Raw genomic sequence first — 16,601 nt, forward strand, 5'->3', positions numbered from 1 at the left:
CCCCATCAGGTTTTCTTGCCTCCTTTGTTGTAGATTATTTGATCATATAAGTGTGGGTTTGTTTTTGGGCTCTCTATTCTATTCCATCGATCTCTGTGTCATTTTTTTGTGCCAGTATGTTACTATTTTAATTACTATACCTTTGTAGAACATTTAAAATCTGGGATTATGATACCTCCAGCTTTGTTTTTTTCTTAAGATGGCTTTGACTGTCTGTGGTCTTTTGTGGTTCCATGCAAACTTTAGGATTATTTGTTCTACTTCTGTGAAAAATATTATTGTTATTTTTAGTAGGGATTGCTTTTGAAAGTGTAGATTGCTTTGGATAGTATGGACAATTTGACAGTATTAAGTCTTCCAATCCATGAGCATGGTATATCTTTCCATATATTTGTGTTATCTTTAGTTTCTTTCTTCAGCATCTTTTGGTTTTCAGAATACCGGTGTTTCACTTCCTTGGTTAAATTTATTCCTAGGTGTGTGTTTGTTTGTTTGTTTTTTAGATGCCATTGTGAATAGGATTGCTTTCTTAATTTTTTTCTGCTAGTTTTTTATTAGTGTATAGAAATGCAACAGATTTCTCTGTATTGATTATTTATCCTGCAACTTTACTGAATTCATTTATTCTAATAGTTTCTTGATGGTGTCTTTAGGGGTTTCTGTATATGGTATTATATCACCTACAAATAACAACAGTTTTACATCTTCCTTACTGATCTGAATGCCTTTGGTCTTCCAGTACTTGTTGAATAAAAATAGTGAGAGTGCTCTTGTCTCTGATCTTAGTGGAAAAGCTTTTGGCTTTTTACCATTAAGTATAATGTTAGCTGTAGTTTTGTCCTATCTAGTCTTCATTATATTGTAGTATGTTCCCTCTGTACCCACTCTGTTGAGAGCTTTTATCATAAACAAATGTTGGATTTTGTCAAATGCTTTTTCTGCATCTGTCGCGTCTATTGAGATGCTCGTGTGATTTTTATCCATTTTGTTAATGTACAAAACATTGATTTGTGGATTTTTTTTTAAAGATTTTATTTATTTATTTGACAGAGATCACAAGTAGGTGGAGAAGCAGGCAGAGAGAGAGAAGAGGAAGCAGGCTCCCCGCTGAGCAGAGAGCCTGATGTGGCGCTTGATCCCAGGACCCTGGGATCATGACCTGAGCCGAAGGTGGAGGCTTTAACCCACTGAGCCACCCAGGGGCCCTAGAATATGCTTTTTTTAAACACCATTGCTCTGTATGTAGAAGCAAATAGGGATAAAGGGACAGACCGACCTACAAACAGTCTGTTGGGGACAAAAGCTGTTCTGGCTAAATCCCATGCTAACATGTCCTGTAGCAGTCCCAGAAGTTGTAAGGGACAAAACCTAAAAGCCCCAAAGCACAAAATATTGGTTCATAGGGTCCTCTGGTTTAAAAAGTTTGAATCCTTAATTTCTGGTTTTCAGATATTTTGAATTGCTTCATTGTTTTGTAAGTTAGATGTCAGAGTAGTTTCTGCTGAGTAACTTTTAGAAAATCATTAAAGACAAGACCCATAGTTAATGTAAATATTGTTAATTGTATTGCTCTATCTTTTGTTACCTCATGAAAATGAGTATCTACTTTTTTACTTCTGCTTTATGTCTTGGAGTAATATATGCTTCATTTGTTTATCATCTTTGTGGTGCAACAACTTGACAATTCTTATTGTGGGGCTGCTGATGTATTGTGTGGATATATGTTAAGTGGTATAGAAATTTTGCTTTTTATATTTTGAATAGAAGAGCAATTAAGATCAGCAGTCCATGTTTCTTTAACTCTACCCAAATAAAGGCAACATGGGGTGGGGGGAGTTGGAAGTTTTCAAAATATATCATAGTAGACTTTTAAAAAACATTTTTTTAAAATTTCAGTCTTAGAGATGTTGAAAAATAGTGAAAAGAATCCTTTATACCTTTCACCCAGATTTCTGAAATGTTAACATTTTACCACATTTGTTTATTTTCTCTTACTCTTTTTCTCACTGTTCTATGTGCTATTTGCTATGTAACACATACCGTTTTGTGTGTGTATGTGTGTATGTATAATACATCACATAATGTGTTTGTGTGTGTAAATACTTAAGTGTGTATTTCCTTATGAATGAATATTCCCTAATAAATAGCCACAGTACAGTTTTCAAAATCAGAAGATTGATATTGATATGTGCCATTATCTGATTTAGAGACTGTTCACAAATTTTCCAGTTACTTTACTCTGTGCTTTAATGTAAACAAAAAAAAAACCCTTTTTTTCCTTGTCCACATTCTAATAATCTAGAAGCAAGTTACGTTTAGTTGTCATGTCATTTCTCCTTTAATCTAGAACAGTTCCTCAGTCATTCTTTGTCTTTCATGACTGACATTTTTTGAAGAATGTAAGCCATTTATTTTATAGAATTTTCCTCAACTAGTGTTTGTTTTTCCTTTTAAGATTCAGTTTATGCATTTTTGGCCAGAAGTGATGTCATCGTATCAGAAGACCATTGAAGCTTTTGATACATCCTTCCAAAAACACATTTTAAATTACCAATTTTATTATTGTATAGAAAACAGAGTCCGAGATTCTCAAATTTGTCCAGACATTATAAATACTCATTATGTTCATTCTCCAGTAGTTTTTTCCTTAAGAAAATTTGTGGCCTTTCAGCCAGCTTTTACCGAGTGGAAATTGCTGAATAAAATCAGGATAGAGAGAGGAAGAAAGAGCTAGTGTAAAAACGCATAAGGTTGTTTTATGTAAATCAACATGGGCTGTTGCAGGGATTGAGCTTTTAAACCCTCAGCCAAGAATGATACATTATTCATTCCTGGAGTACATCTGCCAGAACACTGAGATCAATATACTATTCTTCTTTCAGTAGTTTTATACTTTCCAAGGCAAATATTTCCAAGGCAAATATATCAGATAGGAAGGGAAGGGAGAACCCTGTTCTACCTGGTAGAAGTAAATAGACATTAAGTTTGTTTATAATATTCAGTATTATATTGAGTCAGGGACAATGTTTTTATTACCTTTGTATCTCTTATACTATCTAGAAGAGTGCCATTAAGTACAAAATTCCTAATAAATGTCTTCAGTTGAGTTTAGTTTGTGCTGTAGAGACTTTAGATCAGTGGTTGGGCCAAATGTTGCTCTTCACCTGTTTTGTAAAGTATTACTAAAACACAGCCATACCCACTTATTATATATTATCTGTGATTTCTTTTGTGCTACTGTGGCAGAGTTGTGTTGTTGTGACTATGTGGCCTCCAAAGTATTTACTTCTGGCTCTTTTTTGACCCTTCTTTTGGATTATGAGCACTTTGGCATTAATTTGTTTTTGTTTTCCTTCTAGAGCACACAGTGAGATGTTTTACCACACTGTGTATAACTTAGGGATTTATGCAAGTGTAACTGCAAAAAAATTTTTTTTGGAAGTGGACTTTGCTGGGTTTGAGAGCATCTGTGTATTAAAATTTTGGTAGCTTTGACTTTCCAGAGGGGTTATACCAGTTTATACTTAAACTAATAATTTTGTGGCAAGCGTTCTTTCCCCATAACTTTGCTAACTCAGTGCGTAGTCACTTGTTTAATCTTTACCAGTCTGATAGAGGAAAATGATATTGTAGGTTTGATTTGTATTTCTCTTTTTTTGTGTTGGATTGAACTTTTTAAATTTAAGAGCCATTTGTGTTGGATTGAGCTTTTAAAATTTAAGTCTTTTTTGTGTCCTTCCTGGTATTAAGTCTCTTAAAAGTATATAGTGAACATGTGTCAAAGATTTATTTACTACTAGTAAGGAAACTAGCTTGATGACAAAGATGACTTAGAAGAGAATGTGTGAGTTGATGAAGTATCAGTGAGAAATTTTCTTACAGGGCAAAAACAAAAACCCTAATACTAGAACTCTTAAGTATTATCTTTTCTACTAAATGAAATTGAATTACATTTTTGCTGGATGAAAACAATAATTTTCAATTTATCAGTCTTCTCTAAGTTATTATCTAACTTTACAGAGTCAATGTCCTAATCCATAGAAAATAATAAATCAAAGTCTTCTGCCTCAGAGCAAAAGATGACTACTAGGCAGGCTTATTTTTGATACTGTAGTATACATTTGTAAGGACATGCTGTGGTCTTTAGCCTTATTTCAAAGTTTTGGATGACTTTTCTTGATGTTTTCCTTCCTCTGTTTTACTACATTTCAAGTGATACTATTTCTTTATGAATTACTAATAAACTATTAAGAAGGTTACATAGTTCACCATTGTCTCTCATAAAACATACTGTTCTTTTTTTGCTTTGTAGGAACTCATTATACAATGACAAATGGAGGCAGCATTAACAGTTCTACACACTTGCTGGATCTTTTGGATGAACCAATTCCAGGTGTTGGTACATATGATGATTTCCATACTATTGACTGGGTGCGAGAGAAATGTAAAGACAGAGAAAGGCATAGACGGGTAAGTGTTTTCAGTAATTTATAGTGTAGTGTATAACCAGATAATTTAATAATAGATTTTTGCCAGTGATCTCAGGCTACCAAAATATATATCATGCATTAAAGTACATTTAAGTAAATTTCTACATTTTATGAGTAATACATGTTTTTTTTCCTCTCTCTATGTAATTTTTAAAAAAAGTTTGTTTATACCTCTGGAAAGGACTTGAGGTAGCTTAAAATAAAAAAAGTAAACTAGTTCAAAAAAGGAAGGTCCAGGAAAACACAGCATGTGAGTTGGGGAGGAAGATTGAGGTATAGAGTCAGCACGATTTTTGTCTTTGAGCAGCACAGCAGCTACAGTAAGGGAGGAAAGTTGTTATGTAATTCCCATTATTACAAAAGAAGAAGCATATTGGAGAGATAGCTTCGTGGGATTTTACTGTTTTCTTTTATATCCTTTCTCAGTTTTATTTATCTGTTTTTAAAGTGGTTTTTTTTTTTTGTTTGTTTTTTTAAATTTAGTTTTGAGAGAGAGAGAGAGAACATGAGCAGGGGTGGGAAGGGAGAGGGAGAAGCAGGCTCACCAATGAGCAGGGAACCTGATGCGAACTCAGTCCCAGGACCCTAGGATCATGAGCTGAACTGAAGGCAGATGCTTAATTGACTCAACCACCCAGGCACCCTCCTTTCTCAGTTTTAAATGCTGGGATTTCTCAGATTGAGTCCTGTAAAGGGCATATTCAAGTTTTGTAATGAATCACTAATTTAAAAATAAGAATTACTTACATTGTAATATATTTCCAGTGGTTTTTATAGCAAATGTATATTTCAGATATATCTTGGGATAAAAAGAGTTGAGCTAAAATTTCTTCAGAAATCAGCTATTCCATTTGTAACATCAAAAAAAGAAATAGATAAATTTCTGCTAAATTAAAAAAAATAAAAAATTTAAAGGTTTATCTGTATTTTATCCATTAAATAAAAAACGTTAAAAGAAGAATGGCTTAAAAGTGCCACTTGTGAGTTGTGACTTACTGATGTAATCCAAAAATAAATTAAAAGAAAAAAACTCTCTTTGAAAAATAAAATTCCAAATTCCAAAAGACTTGTTATAACTTTGAGGTCTGAAATTTACTTATAAATGAAAATAACTGCTTGTAAAATTAGTTAAAACCTTTCATGTTAATGTATACATGTATACATTAGATACATAAATTAGAATTAGACTAACCCCTGAGATTCATCAGTCAGTATTTACCTTTTTGAAGATACAATCCAGTGGTGATTTTCAAAGTTTTCCAAGTTTTTTATCTTAGAACACATTTTTGTTTTATTTTATCATCTGAGAATACTTATGTTTTAGATTTATTTTTTTAATTTAAATTCAGTTAATTGACATAGTGATTATAAGTTTCAGAGGTAGAGTTCAGTGATTCATCAGTTGTATGTACACAGTGCTCATTACATCACGTGCCCTTTTTAATGCCCATCACCCTGTTACCTGATACCCCGACCCTCCTCCCCTTCAGCAACCCTGTTAGTTTCCTATGGTTAAGAGTCTCTTATGGTTTGTCTCCCTCTCTGATTACATCTTGTTTTATTTTTCCCTCCCTTCCTCTTTGCTACTCTGTTTTGTTTCTTAAATTCCATATATGAGTGAAATCATATTATACCTGTTTTTCTGTGATTTATTTTGCTTAGCATAATACCCTCTATTTCCATCCATGTTGTTGCAAATGACAAAATTTCATTTTTTTTGATGGTTGAGTAGTATTCCATTGCATATATATACTGTATTCTTTTTATCCATTCATCAGGAACACTATTAAACTCAAAACTCTAAACAGTTATTGAGGATGCCTAGGGAATTTAGTTTATGTGGTTATATTAATTGATATTTACCATATTAGATACAGAAGCTGAGAAATTAAAAAACATTGATTTATTTAAAAGTAACAAAACCCCATTACACATTAATATCAAAACATAGTTTTATAAAAGCAAAAGAAAACGTATTTTTATGAAAAATAACTGTGTTTCCCAAAATAAAAAAAATATTTAGTGACTGATTCCCAGTACTTAAAGACTTTTCTAAAGCGATCAGGATTGATACTAACAAGTATGATTTTTTTTAATATTGTATAATGAAAAGTGTCATTCTTATAAGGATCCTTATAAATAAGGAATCTGTCATCATTGCAGTGATATATGTTACATTTTTAAAAATCTCATTATTGTTGGTTTAATGAAAGACTGCTAGATTTTAAAATCTGCTTCTGCCTTCAGTGTGTTGTGGTATGTTATTTGGGTTGAAATATATGAAGAAAATCCAACCTCATATAGATGGGTAGTTGGAAAATCTAGGAATTTTTTTTTTTTTTTAGATTTTTTTAAATTGTCAGACAGAGGGAGAGAGAGCGAGTGAGCACAGGTAGACAGAGGCAGGCAGAGGCAGAGGGAGAAGCAGGCTCCCTACCGAGCAAGGAGCCCTATGTGGGACTCGATCCCAGGACCCTGGGATCATGACCTGAGCCGAAGGCAGAGGCTTAACCCACTGAGCCACCCAGGCGTCCCAAATCTAGGAATATTTTAATAACCTTTTTATATCATTGTAGATATTCTTTGATTCTATACCAAACTGACAGGTGGTAGTTTCTTTTTTTTTTTTTTTTTTTTTTTTTTTTATTTTATTTTATTTTTTTTTTTTAATTTTTTATTTTTTATAAACATATATTTTTTATATACATATATTTTTATCCCCAGGTCTGTGAATCACCAGGTTTACACACTTCACAGCACTCACCAAATCACATACCCTCCCCAATGTCAGTTTCTTAAAGATTAGTTGCCAGTGGGTAATCTGAAACTCTACCAATGAACTTTTTATCTTTTGTTACAGTAAAATCATTTCACCTTCAACTCTAATGAATAATTTTGTAACATCATGCAGTAATCATTTGGAAAATATTCAGTTTTATGCAGTTCTTTCAGCTATTGACACTTTTCATTAGATGATATTAAAAAAACAGCATTTGTTAATATCAACACTGATCTCTTTATAAAAGTCTTTAAGTATTGGGAATCTGTCATCCTTACAGTGATAGATACAAGTTTTCCAAAATTGTTTTTACTTCAAAGCTCAAATTCTATCACTAGAAATAAATACATATTTATTTCACTTGAAATGATAGACTTCTTTGGTTTGTTTTTTGGAGGATGCCTGTAAGATTCCCAAGTCTGAAAAACCATAGTTTGGTGTCTCTTTCTTTCGAGTAAAAATGGCATATCGTGTGCAGGTATCAGCTTTATTTTGTAAATCACATAAATACTTTTCCTCAAGGCATAACCTCACACTAAAGTATGCATCAAAAGGCTTTATATATACCTAAGTCATCGCACCTAATATAAACAAGACTCAATGACTGAGGCATAATAACTTTTACTACTACATCAAAGTCATTCGTAAGTGAAACTGGCGTTTACTTACTTTGTTTTTTTACTGAGATACGTGGCAGTGAAGAGTAGGATGACTATACCAGTATGTTTGGATGCTGTTGCCTTGATTTGTGCTTGGGAGCAGCCGTTTTGCGTTTGCTTTTGCATTATCAGTGAAAATGTAAACACAGTGAAATAGGCACATCGTGTTTTAATATTACAATGCAAATAGTTTTTATCTTGAAGACCTGTTTGAGAAGGTCTTAGGAACCCTCAGAGTGTATGTGACCACATTGTAAGAACCAGTGTTTTAATCCCATATGCCTATTGCAGGCGCACTGTAACTCCTGCATCTTGTATGAGTGTTAGATAAATCAGTTGCAGTGAGAACTGTATACATTTACAACTCATTAACATACTCTGGTTGGAGTTTAAATGTGTTTCAAAGTGAGGTAGTATGAAAGTGTCTGTAAGACATCATGTTCATAAAATTCTAAAGCAAATTAAAACTAAAAGATACCATGATATACTTTTTCTCTTTGATTTTGAAGGTAGTCCATAGGTCTTGAAACATTTAAAATAATATGAAGTAGTCAGTGTTTTAGCTGGTCTTATTAAAGGTCTTTTTCTAGATAGGTCAAATACCATTTTCTGTACTTTGATCTATGCATAAAAATTTTTTTTTTAAACCTGGGGAATTCTTTTTTTTTTTTTTTTAAGATTTTATTTATTTGTCAGAGAGAGGGAGAGAGAGTGAGCACAGGCAGACAGAATGGCAGGCAGAGGCAGAGGGAGAAGCAGGCTCTCCGCCGAGCAAGGAGCCTGATGTGGGAGACTCTATCCGAGGATGCTGGGATCATGACCTGAGCCGAAGGCAGCTGCTTAACCAACTGAGCCACCCAGGCGTCCCAAAACCTGGGAAATTCTATATATTGGTGTTCTTATTGCTGTTTTTTATTTAATTTATTTATTTTAAAGATTTAATTTATTTATTTGACAGAGCACAAGCAGGGGGAGTGGCAGGCAGAGGGAAAAACAGGTTCCCTGCTGAGCAGGAAGACTGACAACAGGACTCCATTGCAGGATCCTGAGATCATGACCTGAGCCAAAGACAGACACTTAACTGACTGAGCCACCCAGGCACCCCTTTACTGTTTTTTAAAACATTACATTAAAAGAAAACTTTATATGTCAGTGTGTATGAGTACATAATTCTTTTTTCCCCCAAACTTCTTATTAGACTTAATACCCCTCCTACCTCCAGTTTTGAGGTAAATCAACATTCTATCATACTATTTCGGTATTTTGCAAAATGTCGGTAATCTAATTGTCATTCCTTCTTTATTTATTAGCATGAAAATTTCTGTAAAGAGAACCTTCAATTATTTGGGTTCTGTAAAGTTCAGATTATACAGAAAAGGGGAAGTTTGAAGTTAGATGGTTCCCTAGTATCCTCAAAGTTGACCAGTGAGAGTTCGGTTTGCTTGTTTGACTTCTGTTTCTGTATCTTCATGCACTCATAGATTGGAACATATTTGATATATTTTAATCATCCCCATTATTATCTTTTCTGATGCCTGTGTTATTCCATTTTTGACTAGAAGAGACCTGGATTGGTGCCTGTGTCCTTTGACTCATCCTTAGTAGACTCTGGCGTATTCTAGGAAAACAAGATGATCCTTGCTCATCTTATACATTTCCTGCACCATATCTGGAGTCAGCCACTTCTCCAAGGAGCCCTGGTTCCTTGGAAGTAAGATGATTTATAGGCAATGTGGGCACTAGACGTACTTCTTGCCTCTGGGTTGGCCATTGTTTTCTGGCCTCATAAGTTTATGGGAACTTTCTAATTTAAATTCAGTACTAAAGGGCTTTTATTTAGTCTCTAGTTCTTAAATCTGTACCATCTTTCAGTCATGCCAAAAATCTCAACATCACATGTATAATCATATGATATACTTCACAATACACGCACAACAGTTTCAGATTATTTACCAATGCTATCCCCATTGATGTGCTTACTGAAAAGTTTTAGTGTTTTCTTTCTTTTCTTTTCCCAATAGTTTTTGTTCTCAGCATTTATCCCATTAAGTCACACATACAAACTACTTCGTTTTAAACTCTCGTTTCTGTTCTAACCTGTTGCCAGCCTCTTAAAATGATGATTTACTTTTTTTTTTTTCTTTTTTTTTTTTTTTTATAAACATATATTTTTATCCCCAGGGGTACAGGTCTGTGAATCACCAGGTTTACACACTTCATAGCACTCACCAAATCACATACCCTCCCCAATGTCCATAATCCCACCCCCTTCTCCCAAACCCCCTCCCCCCGGCAACCCTCAGTTTGTTTTGTGAGATTAAGAGTCACTTATGGTTTGTCTCCCTCCCAATCCCATCTTGATTTACTTTTAAAACTATATGGTTTATCCCTTTATTTTAAAAAAAAAGTCCGTATATTTATATGCTTATTTTTTCTTAGAAGGATGGTAGTGTACTGTACACAGTTCTATCCACCTTTGCTTTTCTCCCCTCATAACACTGGATCTCTTTCTTTTTTAGTGAGTGCAGAATTTTTTTTTGCATATACTGCAGTTTACTTAACCAGTGCAGTATTGATGAACGTTTAGATAATCACCAAATTTTTAACTCATGTTATATGAAACATTACAGTTACTGAGATAAAGCAACATGGGATTTAATGATTATTTTTGAAAGAAATGAACCTACCTTCAGAGTCTAAAGGATGCTTAGTATCTGTGATTAGTTGCTTATAGTATAGAAGGTATAAAATTGCCTTATTCATCCCAGAACTTAAGTGAGCCTTTTAAGTGAGGAAATAGACCAGATTTTTGAATTCCAGCTGTAGCTGTACTGTGAGATGATTTGAGCACTGAAGTCCTAGACTGAGAATATGGGCTTTTGTTTATTTATTTATTTATATTTTTTCAAGATTTTATTTATTTATTTGATGGAGAGAAAGTGCACAGGCAAGGGGAGAAGGAGAAACAGACCACCCAAGGAGCAGGGAGCCAATGTGGAGCTCTATTCTACGACCCTGGGATCATGACCCAAGCCTGAAGCAGATGCTTATCTGACTGAGCCAACCAGGCAGCCCAAGGATATGGCTTTTTAAACAACCTTAATAGAATGGAAGAGGTTTGGGCTAGTTAGGGATAGGTTTAAAAGTACTTTCTTACTAAGAGAAGAAAAGTTGCCTTCCTGTGTTTTAGTCTAGTGAGATCTGGAAATCAAATCTATTCCTATCCTGCTAATCACACTTCCTTCACTGTATTCAGTAGAGGACACCTTTGCCTTACACAGTGATAGAAGAGAGCCTCTGGATCCTACGAATGGGATTAGAGTTCTGCATACCTGCGTATTTACAGGCCTATAAATTTTGGCAGGCCCTTTAGTCACATGATGATTCTATACTGTACTTATGGGCATAATACTGTTATTAACTTTTGTTTTAGAGAACATTATAATCCACTTAATTGCTAGAACCAGAAAGTGGTTAGGAAATGACAAACATTTCAAGCCATAATGTCTTAATTTCTGTTGATATAAAAGTTATGTATCAGCTAAATTTGATTCAGTTTAAAACAGTGTAGGCCAGACTCTGTGTGGTTTATGGACGCCTTGCTCTTAGATCCTGAGGTTTTTGTTAAAAATGCAGATCTCTGGATAGATGTTTATCATCTGGTTTACAGGTGTAACAACTGTCTGACGTAGTGATTCTGCCCCAAACTCCCCTTTTCCATGATTTAGTTTATAGATTACTATCTCGTGTATAGTAACTGAAAAATAAATTGTTAGATTCTAGAATTGTAGCTTCTGTTCATAGTTTGAAAAATGAAGCATAAACATTTCTAATTTCAGATCAACAGCAAAAAGAAAGAATCAGCATGGGAAATGACAAAAAGTTTATATGATGCATGGTCAGGATGGCTAGTAGTAACACTAACAGGATTGGCATCAGGTAAAGAAAAATTTTCATGTAATCCTTTTTTGGTTAACAGAAAAATGAATCGTTCTCCCCTCCTTCCCACAATGTTTTTTTCAGGTCCTGTTGCATTTTTAAAGGTATTTATTTTGTTTCAAGAAATCTTCTTAAATATAAGACTGCTAGAAGGCAGGATGCTTTAGAGTCTAGTCTTGGCTCTGTCACTTTGTTTATGCAGTTTGGTTGATCTTTCTGGGTTTCAGTTTCTGTGCCTGTAAAATAGGTAGTTTGGTCCAGATAATAAGGTATCTTAATATTAACATCATAATAAGTAGCTATTTATTTTTTGAGTGCTTCCTATGTGCCATGCACTGCCTTGAAGTCTTTACAAGTATGTAAACTGCATGGCAGTCCTGTGGTATAAGTACCACTGTCACCACCATTTTACAGATGAGGTGCCTGGAGCACAGAGTTTGGTAACGTAACTGAGGTTGTATGGCTAATAAGTGACCCAGCAAGATTTACGTTTAGGCAGTTCAGCTCAAGAGTCTGCATTTTAACTACCATGCTGTCGGGAGCCCACAAAGTGCCTGTGTGTGAGATTTTGAGAAGTAGGAGTTGAAGATCTGAAAGCAAACATTAAGGACTCTTTTAATGACTTTCAGTTTCCACCGTCGAAGATTACGTCTACAAGAACGTGAGGAAAATTAAAATTTATGTGGAGTCTAGAGGGAAGTACTGATACCTCTAATTGACATGCACAAGAATTTTGTGACCACTGTGTATGTGACCTTTTGATCTTTTTATATGATGAGAAGGTCTTAGATTTGTCCACAAAGTTGTATATTTTTTGTATTTTGTCATTAAAATGATCTTCGTACTTTTAATTTTTTGTTATTTAAGGGAAAAAACAGTCTGTCACAGTGATTCATTAGTGCTATAAGTTTCACTAATTATTTCTAATGAACATTAAATTTTAATGATATTGAGATAGTTTGTAAATTTATTAAATTTCATATTGAAACATAATAGTAAAATCTCAGACTTTAATAACCTGATTTGTGAACCTCCTGCTAGCTGTCTTTTAAAGATGTTTTAGTATCTTTTAAAAACCTTTATTATAAATCACAATTAATTTAAATAATGTAACTAGTTTTAATTTCAAACAAAGAATAGCCATTTTATATTAAAAAGTGGCTGTCTATACTTTTTTAGAAGTAATATAAAATTATTTATACTTAAGACTTAAAAATCTTAAATTTATATAATATTTAAATTAATATAATATTCCCTTTATGTATAGGGAATCCTCAGCTTTCTTTGAACCTCTTAACTTGGTAGTTCTTAACACTATAAAAATGGATTTAACTTTTTTTTTTAAACTACCTTCAACATGTTTTTACAGGGGCATTGGCTGGATTAATAGACATTGCTGCTGATTGGATGACTGATCTCAAGGAGGGCATTTGCCTTAGCGCACTGTGGTACAACCATGAACAGTGTTGTTGGGGATCTAATGAAACAACATTTGAAGAGAGGGATAAATGCCCACAGTGGAAAACATGGGCAGAATTAATCATAGGTCAAGCAGAAGTAAGTCTTGCTGGGTTTGAAATGAATTAAGAATTGAGATAGCTAAATGAGTCTTCAGTTCACTTAATTATAGAATTAATCACATATTAGATGATTGCAACTGCATTAAAAGTAAAATGTAATAGGATAGATTGGAAAATAGGAGAACTCATTGCAGCGAGTAAATTGTAAAGTTTCAAGAAGCTCTTATTAGTTAACTACATAGTCACATTCAAGTCTTTCAATTATAACATTAAATATATCTTATTGTAGAAAAGAAGTGCAGTAGGATCTGTATAATCACAGAAAGCCAGTATGAAATTATTAAAACTGCTAGACATACCATGATTGTTGAGAAGTATAAATTATCAAAAAGTTTAGTAAAATAAGCCTTGTAACTGGAGACATCTTAAAGAAATACATAGATTTTTTTTTTTGTAGCATATTTAAATGATTACTGTTCTTGATGTTCTGTAATGAAGTACATTGTAAAAGTTAGAATATTGTATAATACATATAGTTACCTGGTCATAAGGATGTTTTAAAAATTTTGTTCTAGCTGAATTTTTGAGCCAAAAAGAATAGATTTGCTGATAACATGGCCAGTATGCTGTTTCTCATTTGATCTTCAGAACTGCAGGAGAATGCAATCACAGTGCAAATGCAATTTTATCTTTGGCTATTTCCAAGATGTGGTTTGTGGGTAGGCAGAAGTTAAAGTAGAGCTGATTTTCGGCAATAAGATTTTAGGTATCAAAAAAAATCTAGGAAAACATTAAACAGATTAAGCCTCTTTGTATATATAAATGTTTTTTGATTCTTCTTAAATATTTTGTTCATATAAAGCTTTAACTATTGTGGAAGTAAACCAGGAAACTTTTATGAGTTTCACACAAGTTTCTTATGTGGAAAGCACTTGCATTCGGGGTGCACTGTACATTAAATTCATACTATTAAATGATTTGCCTCTTAGGGTCCTGGCTCTTACATCATGAATTACATAATGTACATCTTTTGGGCCTTGAGTTTTGCCTTTCTTGCCGTTTCCCTGGTAAAAGTATTTGCTCCATATGCCTGTGGCTCTGGAATCCCAGAGGTAAGCCAAGCAATATTTTAGTATCATTAAACATTTAATAATTGTTATGATGTTAATCTTTTGCCTTTGGGGGGGGAAGTAGTTGTTTTTCTGAGGAAATTGTAATATGAGAAAGAAAATTTTAAAATTAAAAAAAAAATTTTAAAATTGATTATCATAAGAACTTCTTCTCCATCATCATTTCATTAACTGTGGAGATTGATTTTTTTTTTCCTCTACCACTAATTTAACATATGACTAAACAAATATCAGAACACTAAGTTATAAAGCTGGAAAAGTATTATGTGGCCTAAAATTCTTTGATGGATTAATTGATGTTTTGCTGCTATGAACCTGATTTGAATATATTCACTCTTTTTATGACTATATTTTAATTAAATAAGTTAATAATTCTTGAATTTGGCAGATAATCTTTATAATCATTTAATACTTTAAATAAACATTTGACAACAGTGAGGCAATAGTACAAACTTTTGGGTTTTATTTTTTATCAACAGTAATTTAAAGAAATATTCAGGCTTGAATGGTGTAATTTAAAGAGTACACTTAGGATTGAATGGTGTGATGGAAATTCACATCTTTCCCCTTTTAATTTTTCTGTCTTAAGTAAGTTATTAGCTTTTTCTAATGAATTCCTTTTTGAAACTTAATTTTAGTGATTTAAAAATTTTTGTTAATTAAGAATGTCTTTAAAGGCAGTATCATCATGCAGCATTTAGCTGTTGTCACTTGCCCTTCTTAATATATAGGAAAATATTACACATAATAACGGCACTTTGAGAAGACAAAATATCCTAAGTTCTGACACAGCATGTTTGAATGTATCTAACTATTTCTACAAGAGAAGTATTCAAATTTACCTTTTCCTTGTTATGTAATTACAATCCTTGTATTAAGGTCTGTATTCCCTTTAACATGGCCTTATATCCTAGTTTTGTTCATAAGCTAGGGTTGCCTTCAATCCTTGCTTGAGGAGAGAATTAGAATCTAGATTTATCTAGATTAGATCTAGATTTATTAGATCTAGATTTATTATTTGTAGCATAATAGTTAAAGCTTTTGAAAAATTTTGAATTGTTCCATGGTCCACTAGAAAATTTTGCAAGGTAGTTTTGTAAGTAAAACAAGAGAGTAACTTAAATTACTTTAATTTTCCTGTTTCTTAAAGGAAATTAAGCAGTTTTAATCTTTTCTTTGTAGATCAAAACTATTTTAAGTGGATTCATTATCAGAGGTTACTTGGGAAAATGGACTTTAATGATTAAAACCATCACATTAGTATTGGCTGTGGCATCAGGTTTGAGTTTAGGAAAAGAAGGTCCTCTGGTACATGTTGCCTGTTGCTGTGGAAATATTTTTTCCTACCTCTTTCCAAAGTATAGCACAAATGAAGCTAAAAAAAGGGAGGTAAGTGTCTTTTGTGGCTTATTTGATAGATAAATATCTATTACATAGACTTACATCAGTGAAAATTTTCTAGGGTAAAGATCATGTTTTTAACTTTTTACTTTTTTAATAAATTCTGTATTCACATTCAAATGTGAAAATTGCTTGCTTCTTTCCCCCTTTTTGAGTATCTCTAATGTCTTTCTAGAACCCATTCCCAGTGCTGCTCAGTTACTCTGATATTTTAGAGAAGTTTTGATAGACTACCTGAGGTCCATTGGTTTCCGTTGAATTTCAAAGCTTTTTTCATTTGTTTTTGCTTTGCTTTCCACCTTTCTTCCTCTAAAGTTTTTCCCAAGTGTAACATTATTTTTCCCCTGATTTCTCACCGTCAGTATTTTTCCAGGGTTGGGAAGTCTTAACAGTTGTGTTTTCCTCTGGAGGAAGTATCTAATGCCCCCGAGAGAGGTGTGTCATCTGCAGAGAGCTATCTGCCACCATGAAGATGTTCTGAGGGCCTTTAAGACCTCTTGAGGTTTAAATCGGAGATTCACACTAAAGGGAATATAGGAATTCCTCTTTATTCAGCTGCTTACGAGCATTTATTTCCTTTACCTTTTTTTTTTTTTTAAGGCCAGCCCAAGTATTTTTAGGAAGGCTTTAAGCTTTAAGTATTATAGAGTTCCCTAATGTTTGTACATTTCTGTGGATATTTT

The 16,601-nt window shown here is 33.3% G+C and overlaps 1 protein-coding gene across 4 annotated transcripts in view; it reads left to right on the top strand.

Moving 5' to 3' along the window:
• CLCN3 (chloride voltage-gated channel 3) overlaps positions 1-16,601 on the top strand; it is a 101,966-nt gene that overhangs the window by 51,740 nt on the left and 33,625 nt on the right. For all 4 annotated transcript variants that reach the window (XM_059175071.1, XM_059175085.1, XM_059175076.1 and 1 more), the window contains 5 exons: positions 4,313-4,470; positions 11,768-11,867; positions 13,237-13,424; positions 14,377-14,499; positions 15,700-15,906. In XM_059175071.1, coding sequence (XP_059031054.1) covers positions 4,313-4,470; positions 11,768-11,867; positions 13,237-13,424; positions 14,377-14,499; positions 15,700-15,906 — 776 coding nt within the window. The remainder of the gene's footprint in view (positions 1-4,312; positions 4,471-11,767; positions 11,868-13,236; positions 13,425-14,376; positions 14,500-15,699; positions 15,907-16,601) is intronic.

The sequence above is a fragment of the Mustela lutreola genome, chromosome 1 (assembly GCF_030435805.1).
Source record: "Mustela lutreola isolate mMusLut2 chromosome 1, mMusLut2.pri, whole genome shotgun sequence".
In the NCBI taxonomy this organism is placed as follows: Eukaryota; Metazoa; Chordata; class Mammalia; order Carnivora; family Mustelidae; genus Mustela; species Mustela lutreola.